Here is a 17,736-nt window from a genome sequence, read left to right on the forward strand (position 1 = left end):
CCCTGATATCAAAATCTACCAAATTTAAGAAAATTGCAGAATGTCAGTACTAATTAATATAGGTGAAGAAACCTTAACTAAGTACACAACAGATCAAATCCAGAAAAAAGTAAAAATATTATATTTTTCTTTTTTGTCTATCTTCTCTGCTGTTGAAGATTTGTATTTTGTGTGTTCATAGTGGTAGTGATCATCTTTTTCACTTCTAACAAAGGACTCCCTTAACATTTCTTGTAGGGCCTTTCTAGTTACCGTGAACTCCTTCAGGTTTTGCTTGTCATGAAAAGTCTTTACCTCTCCTTTGCTGCCAAAGGATAGCTTTGCTGGGTAATAGTATTTTTGGTTGGCAGATTTTTTTCTTTGAGGACTTTGAACGCTTCATCCTATTCTCTCCTGGCCTGTAGAGTTACAGCTGTTAATCTAATGTGGCTTTCTTTATGAGTACCTTGACACTTTTCCTGTTTTTAAAATTCTGTATCTTATTTTTGGTTTTATGTTTTTGACAGTTTGTCTTGAAGATTGTTATCCTTTGGGCTTCCTGCACCTGGATTTATTTGTCTTTTTCAAGATTTGGAAAGTTTTCTATGCCTTTTCCTTCTTATGGAACACCCATAATGCTCATTTAATGGTGTCCTGTAAATTTTGAAAGTTTTGTTAATTTTGTCTGATTTAAAAAAAAAATCTTTAAATTCTGAAACTGCTCAATACTGCTAATGCGCTCATATATTTTTAGTTTCATTTACTGAATTGTTTAGCTTCAAGATTTCAGATCATTTTATGAACTCTGCTGAATTCCTCATTCCTATCATGAACTGTCTTCCCAGAATTGTTGAATTGCTGTCTGCATTATCTTGTATCTCATTGTTTCCTTAAAAAAATTTTTGGGGGTGGGGGCATTTGGTGCAGATTAAGCTGCTGGTCTGGATCCCCTTATCCCACATAGGAGTGCTCGATTCCTGGCTACTCCACTTCTCTGTTCATGTGCCTGGGAAGCAGTGGATGATGGCTGAAGTACTTCATCTCCTGTATCCACGTGAGACACCAAGATAGGAGTTCATGGCTCCTCACTTGAGGAGCCCAACCCTGGCTATTGTGGCCATTTGGGGAGTGAACCAGCAGATGGAAGAGGAAGATTTATCTTTCTCTCTCCTTCCCTCTCCCTTCTTCCCATTTCTCTGCTGTTCAAATAAGTACATATTTAAAAATACTTTTTAAATTGTCAGGCAATTCATCAATTTCAATTTCTTTTTTTTTTTAATTTTTTGACAGGCAGAGTGGACAGTGAGAGAGAGAGAGAGACAGAGAGAAAGGTCTTCCTTTGCCGTTGGTTCACCCTCCAATGGCCGCCGCGGTGATCCGGTGGCAGGAGCCAGGAGCCAGGTGCTTTTCCTGGTCTCCCATGGGGTGCAGGGCCCAAGCACCTGGGCCATCCTCCACTGCACTCCTGGGCCACAGCAGAGAGCTGGCCTGGAAGAGGGGCAACCGGGACAGAATCCGGCGCCCCGACCGGGACTAGAACCCGGTGTGCCGGCGCCACTAGGCGGAGGATTAGCCTAGTGAGCCGCGGTGCCGGCAATTTCAATTTCTTTGTGATCTGTTTCTGGAGTTATTTCCTTCGGTGGTCATGCTAATTCTTTCATGCTTTCTGTGCCCTTATTGTTGATTTTTGGACATCTGGTTGGTCAGCTGCTTCTTCCAATTTTATAGAATGGTTTTTCAAGTAAAAGACTTTCTGCTGGCAGTGTGTTCTATGTTAGTTGGATATAGTATATTGGCTGTGGTTCTAGGCTGGCAATTTACGTAGTGTCTGTGTAGCTTCTTCAGCTCTAATCAGTGTTGGTGATATCTGCAGGTGCCTCAGTGGCCTGGACTGCAGCGTTGGTTGGGAAGCAGCTTCCTTAATTAGGGCAGGTTCATGGCAGCTGTGTAAAGTGGGACAGTACTGACTGACCCATTATGGAAGCATCCATATCATTAGACCTAGGGCCATAGTTCCTAAACTCTGTTCTTTTTAAAAAAATTATTTTCAGGGCCTGTGCTGTGGCTTAGCGGGTAAGGTGGGTGAATTCCTACACATGCTTCTGTGTTCAACCTGTTGCAATATATACCTGTTTTGGTTTAGGTAGATGAAGAAAAATCTCACTTCATACAGACATGTAACTGGAAAAGTAATTAACAGTCTTTTCAGATAACAGTATCCTTTGATGCTTCCACCAAAAATTCACAAATGATTGAAGGGTCTTGGTTTTTAAGTCAATTCTCATAAAAATTATCTCCAAAACTGTCTTGTTTGGATGTACTGCCAAAAACTAACCTGCTCTTTGCATAATTGTTTTTACCATGATTAAGATAAGTTTTTTTGGGGGCTGGCGCCTTGGCACATTAGGTTAATCCTCTGCCTGCAGCACCAGCATCCCATACGGGCACCAGTTTCTAGTCCCAGTTGCTCCTCTTCCAATCCAACTCTCTGCTGTGGCCTGGGAAAGCGGCAGAAGATGGCCCATGTCCTTGGGCCCTTGCACCCACATGGGAGACCAGGAAGAGGCACCTGGCTCTGGCTTCAGATTGGCATAGCTCCGGCCGTTGCAGCCATTTTGGGGGTGAACCATCGGATGGAAGACCTTTCCCTCTGTCTATAACTCCACCTGTCAAATAAATAAATAAAAAGATAAGCTTTTATTTTTTAAGATTTATTTATTTGAAAGGTGGAGTTAAGAGAGGCAGAGGCAGAGAGAGAGAGAAAAAGAGACAATATTCCATCCTGGTTCATTCCCCAAATGGCCGCAATGGCTGGAGCTGGGCTGATCTGAAACCAGGACCCTAGAGCCTGGAGCTTCTTCCGGGTCTCCCAGGTGGGTGCAGGTGTCCAAGGTCTTGGGCCATTTCTGCTTTCCCAGGCCATAGCAGAGAGCTGGATCAGAAGTGGAGCTGCCTGGACTGGAACTGGCGCCCATATGGGATGCCGACACTGCAGAAGGCGGCTTTACCTGTTATGCCACAGTGCTAACACCAGAGATAAGCTTTGAACAGCAGGGAATCATACTCCCTTTCTTTTCCCCACCAAAAGCACCCCTGGTTGTTCCTATAGAGCTGTACAGCTACAAAGCAGAAGAGCGAAAGGTCTACAGGGCCTGTGTGAGACTTGGCTTTTTCAGGACTGGTTAGAAGATACCTGGTTCCTTTTCCCTCCTGGGCCAAGCCTTACATAGTGAATTTCAGGATAAAATTCAAAAACAGCGTTTTAAAATGGTACTCATTATTCAGTGTCTCAGTGAGACTGAGATTCTTCTCAAAGAATTTTTTCTTCCAGCCAGGTTCATCCATATAAGGTTGTTTCTCAAAACTTAGAATGTGGTAAAAGAGGAGACAAGATACAAGATTTTTATTAAAAGTAGTTTAATATTATGTAAACTTGGCATGAAAGCTATTTATTTTTAAAATTATATCTAAAGACAAGTCAAATGAAAAAACACACAATGTCTTGAGTTAACCTTTGCTTTTCCTGTATAGGCAAAACTAGTGAGAAATGTTTATTATCCCTTTTGAAGTAGCTGATGGCTGTTGGTGGCAAATTCGTGTTGCTTCCTTCATTGCTGCGCTCCCTTAAACCCCTAAATCTCTTAGCATCACATCACTGAGATGCTGGCCCGCCCGTCCGTCCTCACAAGTCTGGGGCCCAGTGGACAGCCAGGCCCTTCTCCTCCACGCTGGCAACCATGTCCGCGACGGCGTTCCAGTCGAGCTTGCTGAGGAGGCTGCCGGTGCTCTCAGAGGCGCTGTCCGTGCCGCTCAGCCCGGCGGGGAGCTCTGGCTCTGCCTCTCCAGTCGGTGACAAGTCCTAGCAAATTGCAAGAACAGTCAGTCGTGGTCCCAGCCCCTGAGAACAAACTAGAACATGAATGAAGGTTTCCAAAAGCTACTTGCCTATCAAAGGGCTGGAGGGAATGTGCAGGGAACCAGGGCTGTGGTTGTCCTTCCTGTCTGCACCGACAGTAAACTGCACATTACCTGACTCTGTGTCGTCACTGACAATAAGCTGAACATTATCTGACCTCTGTCATCAGAGTGGACAGAAGGGATTTTGGTACTTTGAATACAACTGTTATTGTGTTTATGTTGTTTTTTAGTTAAATTTTCCATTTCTGTGTGTGTGTGTATTTTAATTTTCAATTTAATTTAATTTGAAAGGCAAAGAGAAAGATCTTCCACCTGCTGGTTTACTTTTCAAATGCCTAGGACAGCTGGGGGCAGCCCAGGCTAACGCCAGGAGCCTGGAGTTTATTTCAGGTCATATCTGAGCCATCTGCTGCCACCCAGTGTATACACTAGCAGGAAACTGGACTGGACGTGGAGCTGGGCCTCAATTCCAGGCACTCCCAAGTGGGATGTGGGCCTCTCCAGCAGCATCCTGACTGCGGCACCAAACGCCTGTCTCCAGGGTCAAGAAAAATTCTGAAATGTAAATGCTTCAGGACTCAGCCAAAAGAGTGATACTTTGAGTCACTATTTCTTTGTTTCTTTTTTTTTTTTTTTAAAGATTTATTTATTTATTTGAAAGGCAGAATTATAGACAGGCAGTAGGAGAGAGCGATCTTCCATCTGCTGGTTCACTCCCCAGATGGTCCCAACAGCCAGAGCAGCACCAATCCAAAGCCAGGAGCCTCCTCCAGGTCTCCCACATGGGTGCAAGGACCCAAGAACATGGGCTGTCTTCTACTGCTTTCCCAGGCCACAGGAGAGAGCTGGATTGGAGGTGGAGCAGCTGGGACTCGAACTGGCGCCCATATGGGTTGCCGGCATTGCAGGCGGTGGCTTTACCTGCTATGCCACAGCGTCAGCCCCAATTCACTATTTCAAACTGACCTAACATCATTTATTATTTCTACATTGCACTCCCCTCCCCTCCAAAAACAACCCTGAAGAACATGGAATATCCACTAGAAAAAAGTGCAGTCTGGAACAGTGCTTACTTGTGAAAGGAAACTGTGCCTCCTATGCAGAATCTCATGGATTTCTGAGGGTAACGTCCAGGGACTCACCACTGTCTCCTCTCTCTCATACTCTATACACACCTCCTTTGTTTGAGGCACAAGCCCAGCACTTCCTTGTTTTTTTGTATGTTGCCGACTATGACATGGATCATTAGAACCTTTAAAGGGAAAAGAACAAAGCATAAATTGAGACTGACTTATTCATTAATTTGTTGATTTGTGACTTTTATCTTTTTGCTAACATAGCCAGATTTTACCTGATATTTCAATTACGAGTTCTGGATACGGTTCACTTTAGAGTTCTCACAACTTCCTGTCCTGTCAATGTGTGATTTGAAAACTGAATTCTTGGGGCCGGCACTGTGGTGCAGTGGGTTAACGCTCTGGCCAGAGGTGCCAGCATCCCATGTGGGCACTCAGCTGCTCCACTTCCGGTCCAGCTCTCCACTGTGGCCTGGGAAAGCAGTAGAAGGTGGCCCAGGTCTTTTGGCCCCTGCACCCACATGGGAGACTTGGAGGAAGCTCCTGGCTTCGTATTGGTGCAGCCCCAGCCATTATGGCCAACTGGGGGGGTGAACCAGTGGATAGAAGACCTCTCTCTCTCTCTCTGTAACTCTTGACTTTAAAATAAATAAATAAATCTTTAAAAATAAAAATTGAATTCTGGCTACCTTTAAGTAACGATAAATATGAGGACAAGAGAGTTAAGAGAGGAAATGCCACAGATAAAAACAAAACACATGGACTCTTCAACGTTGTCTCTCCCTCTCTGTGACTCTGCTTTTCAAATAAATATTTTTACAATTAAAGTTGGACTTTAAAAAAAAAAAAAAGATTATTTATTTGAAAGAGTTACACAGAAAGAAGGAGAGACAGAGAAGAGAGAGAGAAGTCTTCCATTTGCTGGTTCATTCCCTAGATGGCCACAACAGCCGAAGCGGCATCAATCCAAAGCCAGGAGCCTCCTCTGGGTCTCCCACACGGGTGCAGGGCCCTAAGGACATGGGCCATCTACTGCTTTCCCAGGCAATAGCAGAGAGCTGAATCGAAAGTGGAGCAGCCAGAACTTGAACCGGATCCCATATGGGATAACGGCACTGCAGGTGGCGTCTTTACCCACCATGCCACAGTGCCAACCCCAAAGTTGGACATTTAATGATCCTTTCTCTGCAAACAAAGTAAAAACTATACAGAAAACAGGTAAGGACATGGAAGACCTCAATACATTATTAAAGAACCTTATCAAAGTTTCTGGAATGTTGCATCCAAAAGAAACAGGATGCAAATTTTTAAAGAGATTATTAAGAAAACAGCTTTCATGTATTTCATGGGTACGATTCTAAGATAACCATACTTCCATCCCTCCCCAATCCTCCTTCCTTCCTTCAATTTTTACAATTTTTCTAACTTTAATCCACTCTACATCCCACATGGGATGCCAGCACTGCAGGTGGTGGCTTTACCCCCTCCCCCACAGCACAGGCCCCTGTAATCTCATCTTAAAACACTATTTTAATATGCATGAATAGTTTTCATTTGCATTTCCTTGATGATTTGTGGTGCTAAGCATCTTTTCCTCCAGGCCACTTTTTATAAAAAGCTGCATTTTATGTATGTATTTGGAAGGCAGAACAACAGAGAGAGGATACAGAGAAACCTCCTATATGCTGGCCTATTCCCCCAGATGACTGTAAGGAGCTGAAGCCAGGAGACAGGAACACATCCTAGTCTCACAGGTGGACGGGACCAAGTATATGGGCCATGTTCTACAGTCTTCCCAGGAACATTGGCAGGAAGTTGGATCAGAAGCAGAGAAGGTAGGACTCCATTCAGCATTCCAATGTAGGATGCTGGCATGAGGCTGGCCCCCTGTTGGCCATCTTTATGTTATCTTTGTGGAAATACCTATTCATGTCTCTTTGCTCATTTTTTAGTAGGGTTATATATTTTCTGGCTATTAAGTTGTATGAATTCTTGATAAATCTGGTGTGATATCCCAGAAATCATTGCCAAAATCAATGTCAAGGAGCTCTTTCTTCTGTCTTCTTCTAGGAGTGTTGTGGTTTTGAGTCTTCGGTTTAGGTCTTTCATCTATTTTGAGTTGATTTTTGTGTTACGATGATGCACATAAGGATCCAGTTTTCCCAACATCATTCACCAAAGACACTATCCTTCCCCAGTGGTGTTTTCTTGAAGCTCGTCAAAAATTAATTCACCGGCCAGGGCCGCAGCTCACTAGGCTAATCCTCCGCCTGTGGCGCTAGCACCCTGGGTTCTAGTCCTGGTCTGGGTGCTGGATTCTGTCCCGGTTGCTCCTCTTCCAGGCCAGCTCTCTGCTATGGCCCGGGAGTGCAGTGGAGGATGGCCCAAGTACTTGGGCCCTGCACCGGTGTGGGAGGCCAGGAAGAGGCACCTGGCTCCTGGCTTTGGACTGGCGCGGTGCACCGGCCGTGACGCGCTGGCTGTGGCGGCCACTTGGGGGGTGAACCAATGGAAAAAGGAAGACCTTTCTCTAACTCTGCCTGTCAAAAAAAATAATTCACCATAAATATCTGAGTTTAATTCTGGATTCTACTGAGTCCCACTGTTCTGTCAGTTTTAGATCAGTACCACACTGTTTGATTACTGTAACTTTGGATTTTGATTTTAAGACCAGGAGTGCGACGCCTCCCACTTTGTTGGTTTTGCTCAGGCTTGCTTTAGCTATCTGGGGTTTCTTGTGGTTCCATGTGAATTTCAGGACTGATTTTTCTTCTGAGAAAAATGTCATTGGATTTTGATAGAAATTGCACTGAATGTAAATATTGCTTTAGGTAGCATGGACATTTTCATAATACTGATTCTTCCAATTCGTGAGTATGGACTATCTTTCTACTTATTTATGTCTGCTCCAATTTCTTTCATAAATGTTTCATAGTTTTCAGTGTATAAGTCTTTCACCTTCTTGGTTAGATTGTTTACCTTTTTTTTTAAAGACTTATTTACTGATTCAAAAGGCAGAGTTAGAGACAGAGACAGAGAGAGATCTTCCATCCACTGGTTCATTCCCCAAATGCCCACAATGGCCAGAACTGAGCTGGTCTGAAGCCAGGAGTTTCTTCTGGGTCTCCCAAATGGGTGCAAGGGCCCAAGCACTGGGGCCATCCTCTGCTGCTTTCTCAGGCCATAGCAGGGAGCTGGAGTGGAAGTGCAGCAGCCGAGACTTAAGTGGGCACCCATATGGGATACTGGTGCTGCAGACAATGGCTTAACTGGCTTAGTTTATTTCTATGGCAGAGAGAGAGAGAAAGCACACTCTCCTACTCTGTTGGCTCATCCCCCGATGCCTGTAATAGCTGGTGGCAGGCCAAAGCCGGGAGCTCAGAACTCAGTCCACATCTCCCATGTCAGTGTCAGGGACCCAGATACTTGAACGACCATCATCTGCTGCCTCCCAGGGTATGCATCAGAAAAGCTGCAATCAGAATCTGGAGCCAGGAATAGAATCTAGCCTCTCTAATGGGGGTGCAAGTGTCTTAACAGACTAAATGCCCAATCCACCATGGATTTTTCTGCATGTTGATTATATTTCCTGCAACTTTATTGAATTCATTTGTTAGATCAAACCATTTCTGGTGCTTCTCCTAGGGTTTTTATGTACAAGACCATGTCATCTGCAAGTAGGGACAATTTTACTTCCTTTCTGATATTGCTTGACAGTAACCCAGTACTACAGAGAACTGGTGTGATTGAGCATCCTAGCCCACGTGCCACATCTTACATGGAAAACTTTATCATTTCTGAGGAACTTTCCTTCTATACATAAACCATTAAGAAATTGTATCAGGAAAAGATGTTAAAATCTTGTGATTTGTCTTTCAGTCTACTTATGTGATGTATTACACTGACTGACTTGTGTATATCAAACCAACCTTGGATGCTGGGATAAATCCTACTTGATCATGAGGTATAATCTTTCTGATATACTGTTCAAGTAATTTTGCTAATGTTTTATTGAGGATTTTTCTATCAGTGTGAATATTGTGGTATTGTGAAATAGTGGTATTGTGAAACCTGTTCAGAGTGTTCCCTCCAGTTCAGTTTCTTCAGGAGAGTTTAGGAAGTATTGATGGTCATCTTTGGAAGTTTACTTTTTTTTTTTTTTTTTTTTTTTTTTTTTTTTTTTTGACAGGCAGAGTGGACAGTGAGAGAGAGAGAGACAAAGGTCTTCCTTTGCCGTTGGTTCACCCTCCAATGGCCGCCGCAGCCGGCACACCGCGCTGATCCGATGGCAGGAGCCAGGTGCTTCCTCCTGGTCTCCCATGGGGTGCAGGGCCCAAGCACTTGGGCCATCCTCCACTGCACTCCCTGGCCACAGCAGAGAGCTGGCCTGGAAGAGGGGCAACCAGGACAGAATCTGGCACCCCGACCAGGACTAGAACCCGGTGTGCCGGCGCCGCAAGGCGGAGGATTAGCCTAGTGAGCCGCGGCGCCAGCTTGGAAGTTTACTCTTTATTCAGCTATAAAGCCATCTGCTGCTGGGCTTTACTTTGTTGCAAGTTTTAAAATTATTATTTCAGTCTCTTACTGGTCTTTCTAGGCTATCTTCCTGGTCCAACCTTAGTAGGTCATTTTTCTAGTATGTTGAAGCATAATGTTAGTCTGTTTTTTATTTATTTGAAAGAGCAAGAAATAAAGATCTTCCATCCTTTGGTTTATTCCCCAAATGGCAACAGCCAGGGCTTGGCCAGGCCAAAGCCAGGGGCCAGAAACTCCATCTGGATCACCTATGTGGAAGCCATCATCTGTTGTCTCCCAGGGTGCACATCAGCAGGAAGGTGGACAGGAAACAAAGGTGGGACTCACACCCAGGCACTCCAATATGGGATGCAGGTGTCCAAAGTAGCAGGTTAACATAATGCATCACGAAGTCTGCCCACCCCCCCTTTTTTTTTTTTAAAGATTTGTTTTATTTATTTGAAAGGCAGAATTACAAAGAGAGAGATGGAGGGAGAGAAAGAGAGAGATTGACCTTGTATCCACCAGTTCACTCCCCAGATGACTGCAATGGCCAGAGCTGGGTCAGGCCAAGCCAAGAGCCAGGAGCTGCTTCTAGGTCTCCCACATGGGTGCAGGGGTCCAAGGATTTGGGCCATCCTCCACTGCTTGCCCAGGTGCATTAGCAGGGAGCTGGATGGAAAGTGGGGCAATGGGGACTTGAAATGGTGCCCACATGGGATACCAGTGTTACAGGTAATTGCTTTACCTGCTATGCCACAGCCCAATCTGTGTTCTTTCTTTCCTTTTTATGATTTATTTATTCACTTGAAAGGCAGAGGGGGAGAGAGAGTGAGTCAGTCCTCCATCCACTGGTTCACTCTCCAAATAACCACAACAGCTGGAACCGGGACCATCCGAAACCAGGAATCAGGAGCTTCTTCTGGGACTCCCACGTGGGTGCAGGGGCCCAAGGACTTGGGCCATCTTCTACTGCTTTCCCAGACCATAGCAGAGAGCAGTACTGGAAGTGGAGTAGCTCAAACCAGAGCCCATGTGGGATGCCGGCTCTGCAGGCGGTGGCTTTATCTGTCACGCCACAGCGCTGGCCCCCAATCTTCTTAATGTAGATTTGTTGCTACAAGCTTCCCTCATAGAACTTCCTTTCAGCATGCCAAAAGTTATGCTGGTTCCATAGTAGTTTATCTCAAGGTATTTTAAAATTTTCCATCATATTTCTTCTTCAATCTATTGGTTTAGGAACATGCTAATTTCCATATGTGTTATTAGTATCTAAACTCATACCACTGTGATTGTAAACAATAAAGTTTCAGTCTTCTTACATTTTGTAAGACTTGTTTTATGTCTCCAAATATAGTCTACCTTGGAGAATGTTTCACGTATACTATAGAAGGATGTGTATTCTGATGTTGGATGGGAAGTTCTGTATAATTTCTTCGTAAAGTATGGTTCAGTTCCCTACTAATTTTCTGTCTGGTTGACCTGTCCATTGTTGAATGTGGGCACTAAAGTGCCCTACTATTATTATTGTATTGCTATTTCTCCCTTCATGTCCACCAATAGTTGCTTTATGTATTTAGATGTTCCAGTGTTGGGTATATATATATCCTATTGGTAAATAATGACCTTCTTGGTCTCTTGTAACAGTTTTTGATTTACAGTCTGTTTTCTAACTACCATCACCTCACTCTCTTTCAGTTACTACTTACATGGACAACATATATGTATCAGTGAATGCTCTCTATGGTCAAAGTAAGTTATATGAAAAGAAATCCCATGACAAAACCAGGCCGGCAGATGTATTACTGCTATGTAGGCCAGCACACACTGCCACTCTGTTCCTTTATAACAGATTGCCAAACAGTACCTACTAGCCCTAGAAATCTTAAAGTAATCATAAAACTAAAACCCTTACCTCCACCACCCTCAAGACGAAACTGCTTCTACTCATGCCTGACCTGTGTCATTCAGTGGGCCACAGTCTAACCTCCGACCTCAGAGGTGGAGCTACCACTATATAAAGAAACAGATCTCTTGAGCTTTCTATAGGCAAGGTTTCATACTACATCATTATGTACTTCAGAGAACATAAAACCCTGTCTCTCTGGAGCACTTATAAATAAAATATAAATAAAATATAAATTTTATTATATATAAATAAAAAAAAACTTTGTGGTTTGCAGTCATCTAGAAATACTTATAAATAAAAAATATAATATAAATTATATTTATATAATTTATAAATAAAATATATAATATAAATGTATATACACTTTCAACTTTTTTTTTTTTTTAAGATTTATTTATTTACTTGAAAGTCAGAGTTGCAGACAGAAGTCTTTCATCTGCTGCTTTACTCCCCAGTTGGCTGCAAAGGTCAGAGCTGTGCTGATCTGAAGCCAGGAGCTTCTTCCGGGTGTTGCACATGGGTGCAGGGGCCCATTCTACTGCTTTTCCAGGCCATATCAGAGAGCTGGATTGGAAGTGCAGCAGCCAGGACTCGAAGCAGTGCCCATATGGGATACCGGCACTGCAATGCCACAGCACCAGCCATTCAGCTGTTTCTAAGGACATCATATTTTGAGGCATTTTATCTGTTGGACTAGACATTGCTAGATGTTTACTTAGAAAAGAATGAAAAGCTGAGAGTACTCTAAACTAGAAAGTATTTTACAAAAACATAAAATAAGGCACTTTGAGGGGAAAAAAGTAGCCCAGGACTATATAATTAAAAGCACAGGAAATAATGCTTCTAGAATTCAAACTGATCCTGTAATGTGTGCATGGAGAAAAGAATGGAAAAGGACCAGATACAGGGATTGGCATTGTGGCACAGCAGTTGTAAAGCCACTGCCTGCAACACTGGCATCCCATATGGGCACCAGTTCGAGTCCTAGTTGCTCCACTTCAGATCCATGATGATGTGCCTGGGAAAGCAGTGGAAGATGGCCCAAGTCCTTGGGCTCCTGGCTTCAGCCTAGCCTAGCCCTGGCTGTTGTGGCCATTTGGAGAGTGAACCAAAGAATGGAAGAACTCTGTTTCCTTATCTCTGTAAACTCTGCCTTTCAAATAAAATAAATCTTTAAAAAGAAAAGAAAGAAAGGGACCAAATACAACAGTATTTCAAAAGGTTTGTGGAAAATACATCTATCTTTTCATTCCATTTACCTATGAACTTTCTGAAAACCCCTCACAGAACTTCTAGAAACTATATCCATCAACATTAAACACTTGACTGATGGGTTAAATAGCAAATTAGACATTGCTGAAGAGAGAGATGGTAAACTAAAGACCTGCACAGAAAGGAGGCAGCAGTGGAGAGACAGGCATTAAAGCAGGACTAGACTGTTTCCTACTTCTCATCATTCTCGTAGTATATATTTAAAAAATCATTGTTTTCTCTTCATCATTATCTTTAGCAAAATTTAGTTCTTTAAATGAGGATAACTCCACGACCTGACTGGATTATTGTGAGGATCAAGGGAGATAATACACATAAGGTGTGACACAATGGTCAGCATAGAGAAAGTACTCAGTATATTCTAAGATTCAAACACATTGTTGAAGCCGGTTTCCTCTGCTTTAAGATGGGGGTAGGAGTTGCTCTACCTACCATAGTTGGTGCATCTTCACTGCTACAAAATGTATTTTTCAGGTGAGAAAAACTAATGTTTACATAGACGGGTTAGAAATTTGCCTGAGGTTTCAGAGTAGGCGGTGAACTGGAACTCCAAATGCAGTAACTCCAGAGCTGTTCCTCTGAACTGCAGTACCACACAACCACCCTTCAATCTGAGACCAATACTCGAAAAAAAAAAAATTTTTTTTTTTTGACAGGCAGAATGGACAGTGAGAGAGAGAGACAGAAAGGTCTTCCTTTTCCATTGATTCACCCCCAAATGGCTGCTGCGGCCGGCGCACTGCGATAATCCGAAGCCAGGAGCCAGGTACTTCTCCTGGTCACCCATGGGGTGCAGGGCCCAAGGACTTGGGCCATCCTCCACTGCCTTCCCAGGCCACAGCAGAGAGCTGGCCTGGAAGAGGAGCGACCAGGACAGAATCCGGCGCCCTGACCGGGACTAGGACCCGGTGTGCCGGCACCGCAGGCGGAGGATTAGCCTATTGAGCCGCGGCGCCGGCCCCAATACTCGAAATTTCTACAAATTTAGTTATTTTATCCTTTACCTGTTCGGAAGGTAACTGGAGACCTCACAGCCTTTCTTCCTGCCACTCTGGCTCCACCAGCTTTTCTCTGTATGGTAAAAGTGGTAGTTCCTATAAAGACAAACTTTTTCAGCCTTTCATAGGCATGCATGATTTTTCACACATCTTATTGGCAAGTTCTTTGAGGACAGAAACCTGATCAGCTCTACATCTGCTCCCAAGTCATGCTCACAATAGGGCCCAATAAATAGTATTTTATTTAAATCAAGAAAGCAAAGCAAAGGGAAAACCCTAGTTTGAAAACTGGTATCGTTTCTCAAATTGCTAATGTGTTTTGACAACATCTCTGGCAACTGGAAAAGCCAGGGATGTAACAAAACTGTTAGCAGTAAACACCCTACATAAATTGCTGTTACATTCAATCAAGGTTTCTTAAAATTAACAGCAACCATTTATTCTGTTATACAAAATGTTTTATTTATAATCCTCAACAACCCTTTGATGTAGCTTTTCTTCTTTTTAGGGTTTATTTGAGAAGTACAGTGACTATATCCAGAGAGAGAGAGACAGAACACTTCCATTTGCTGGTTCACTCCCTCAAATGCTTACAAGAGTGAGCACCTGGGCCAGCTTCCATTGCCTTCCCAGGTGCATAGCAGGGAGCTGATCAGAAACAAAAGAGCCATGACTAGAGCTGCCGCTCTGATACTGGATGCCAGTGCTGTAAGCAGTGGCTGAACCCACGGCACCACAATCCTGGCCCCTGAGGAAGGTTTGCAGTAACACAGCCAGGGCACAAAGCAAGCAACAGAACTCGAACATGAAAGTATTTCTAGATGACTGCAAACCACAAAGTTTTCTTTTTTATGCCTATGATGATTCTTCATTACTAATTATATAGCCTTTACATTGTGTTTTTAAATTTTTATTTATTTATTTGACGGGTAGAGTTGTAGAGAGTGAGAGAGAGAGACAGAGACAAAGGTCTTCCCTCCGTTGGTTCACTCCCCAAATGGCCGCCACGGCTGGTGCTACGCCAATCCAAAGCCAGGAGCTTCCTCCTGGTCTCCCATGCAGGTGCAGGGGCTCAAGTACCTGGACATCTCCACTGCCCTCCCGGGCCACAGCAGAAAGCTGGACCGGAAGAGGAGCAACTGGGACCAGAACCTGGTGCCATAGGTGGAGGATTAACCAAGTGAGCCACAGCGCTGGCCAACATTGTGTTTTTAATAGGGGCCTAATATCACTCTTCTACATGTGGGTATCCTGTTTTCCCAAAATATTTATGTATTTTTTTATTTATTCATTTGTTTATTTTAAAGACTTTATTTTATTTGAAAGTGAGAGTTGGGGATGGAGGGAGGACAGGCAGATACAGAGAGAGAGATCTTCCATCTGCTGGTTCACTCCCCAAATGGCTGCAACAGCTGGAGCTGAGCCAGTCTGAAGCCAGGAGCCTAAAACTCCATCCAAGGTTCTCACATGGGTGGCAAGGTCTCAAGTGTTCAGCTATTCACTGCTTTCCCGTGTTCATATGAGACGTGGCTTAACCTGCTGTGCCACAATGCCAACTCCAAACTACAGTCAATTTTTAAATTGATGTGGCCTCCCCTCCTGTTCCTTCCCCATATCAGGGGACCTAAAGGCTCTCAGTGCAGCCAAGTGAAATGGGGGTTCTGGATGTGGGACAGGCCCCAAGAACAAAGGAAGCCAGAGTTCCAAGTCAAGGCACTCGGAGAAGCTAGAGCAGCCACTGCAGTTTGCCTCCTATCGCTGCACTGTCTAGGGTAATACGGTGCTGTTATGACACAGTACAAAACTAGTCTACCAGTCCATTAATATACTCACATGATACTACTGCTTACAAAAAGCTATCTTTAAGCAAAAATGTTAAGTAGGCATTTTTTTCAGTTATTCGAGTATTTCATTTGTTCAGTGTGAGGGATAATAGTTGAGAAAGAGAATGTGGCTACGCTCAAAGATTTTAGTCTAGCACAGGGATAAAAAGTTAAAAGAAGTGACTACAATACAAACCTGTTGTTGCATTGCTCAAGAGGGGCATAAACATGTGATTAAGGGTTCAGAGGAGGCCATGCAAGTAATAGCCTCAGAAAAGTAGCAGCCCCAATTCTGAAATGAGGATGTAGAATTTACAACTGATTGTATCACATCAGAACGACTACAGAATCAAGATTAAAGATGTCTTCAGTCACAGAAGTGAGACATTCCAGGTACACAGGAGAATTTCAGGTAAAGAATGGGAGCACAGGGGCCGGCGCTGTGGCATAGTGGGTAAAGCCACCGTCTGCAGTGCCAGCATCCCACGGGTGCTGGTTCAAGTCTCGGCTGCTCCACTTCCAGTTCAGCTCTTTGCTGTGGCCTGGGAAAGCAGTGGAATGTGGCCCAAGTCCTTGGGCCCCTGCACCCACGTATAAGACCCAGAAGAAGCTCCTGGCTCCTGGCTTCAGATCAGCTCAGCTCCGGTCACTGCGGCCAATTGGGGAGTGAACCAGCAGAGGGAAGACCCCCCTCTCTCTCTTTCTTTCTCCCTCCCTCCCTCCCTCTCTTATTCTGCCTCTCCTCTCTCTGTAACTCTTTCAAATAAATAAATAAATAAATCTTAAAAAAAAAAAAAAAAGAATGGAAGCACAAAAACATGGCATTTGGTTGGAAAATGACGTGCGTGTCAGGGGAAAGGAAGCAGAGGAGACAGACGTTAACACATGCCGCCTGGAAGGCCAGGAGGGAGAGGGTCTGCGCCTCCCTGCATGGTCGGAGAGGAACCGAGGGCTTCTGAGCCCAGGAGTAGGAAGACCTATCCCAGTATAATTTAAGACTTGTTCATCAGATAGCATGAAATGACAGTTCAACGTTTAAAACCCTTGCCAATTTAAATATTTATTCAATTTTAGTTTAAAAGAAAACTGTTTAAAAAGCATAGTTCCCTGGGTTTGAAATTTTAGTTTTAAAAAGAGCAGTGTTTCCTTATTGTAATTATCAAAACCAAGAGTTGGGACAGGTTGTTAGCCTAGCAGTGAAGATTCTATATTCCACCATCAGAGGACCTGGGTTCAACACCCAACTGCAATTCCTGACTGCGAGTTTTGTACTAATGCAGACCCTTTGAGGCAGCAGTGATGGCTCAAGTAGTTGGGTTCCTGCCACCCATGTGGAAGACCTGGATTCAGTTCCTGGTTCCCGCTAGGACTGAGGAATGAACTCGCAGGATGGGCGCTGTCTCTGTCTCAAATAGGTAAATAATTTTTTTCAGTTAACTAAACTATGAAGGACTTTTTCTAAAGGACTGGATTTTATGGGAATTTCAACTTTGCAAATTAAGTCAGTGGATTCCAAGTATATAGACTCTGGACCCACACTGGGATTAAATCAGGGATCTGCTACTTCCTACTTGTCTGATCCTGGCTAGTTATTTAAGACTTTTCTGCCTTGGTTTTCTCATCTTTAAAATGAACATATGACAGTACCTGTTTCATAGGGTTATATTAAAGTGCTTAAATAGAACTTGGCACATAAAACTAGTTATTACAGATTTTAGCTGCATACATTTTCAATGTGTAATCATATTATGAATACATTGTATGGTAGTGATCCAAAGCCAAATATGGCAAAATTTACTAAAGAAAGGCTGGCAATAAACAACAGATATGTCTTCAAATGTAGAAACAGATGTTCAAAGGTAAAAACATGGTATTTCAAACTGAGGTTATAAGCATTCTTCTGATATATCTATCCTGTAATCCATCAGAACTTGACTTGTACAAATGGAGAAACAAACCACTGAGTAAGTTACATTTAATTCATATTATTACAGAAAGGTCACTACTTTAAAAAGATTCCAGGGGCTGACACTGTGGTGCAGCAGATTGAGCCGCCATCCACAGTGCCAGCGTCCCATAGGGGCACCTGTTCTAGTCCCAGCTGCTCCACTTCCAATCCAAATTCCTGCTAGTGTGCCTGGGAAAGCAGCAGAAGATGATCCAAGTCCTTGGGCCCCTGTACCCACATGGGAGACCCAGATGAAACTCTTGGCTCCTGGCGTTGGCCTGGCCCAGTCCTGGTCATT

The 17,736-nt window shown here is 43.7% G+C and overlaps 1 protein-coding gene across 7 annotated transcripts in view; it reads right to left on the reverse strand.

Moving 5' to 3' along the window:
• Window positions 1-3,379: 3,379 nt before the first annotated feature.
• The window catches only part of CPLANE1 (ciliogenesis and planar polarity effector complex subunit 1), a 133,848-nt gene continuing 119,491 nt past the window's right edge, over window positions 3,380-17,736 (reverse strand). For 6 of the 7 annotated variants that reach the window (XM_051853812.2, XM_070056644.1, XM_070056646.1 and 3 more), the window contains 3 exons: window positions 13,674-13,763; window positions 4,971-5,149; window positions 3,380-3,838 (listed from right to left, as the gene is read on the reverse strand). In XM_051853812.2, coding sequence (XP_051709772.2) covers window positions 3,662-3,838; window positions 4,971-5,149; window positions 13,674-13,763 — 446 coding nt within the window. In that variant the 3' untranslated portion in view covers window positions 3,380-3,661. The remainder of the gene's footprint in view (window positions 3,839-4,970; window positions 5,150-13,673; window positions 13,764-17,736) is intronic. The other variant, XM_051853810.2, reaches the window with a different exon arrangement.

This window comes from Oryctolagus cuniculus, chromosome 14 (genome assembly GCF_964237555.1).
Source record: "Oryctolagus cuniculus chromosome 14, mOryCun1.1, whole genome shotgun sequence".
In the NCBI taxonomy this organism is placed as follows: domain Eukaryota; kingdom Metazoa; phylum Chordata; class Mammalia; order Lagomorpha; family Leporidae; genus Oryctolagus; species Oryctolagus cuniculus.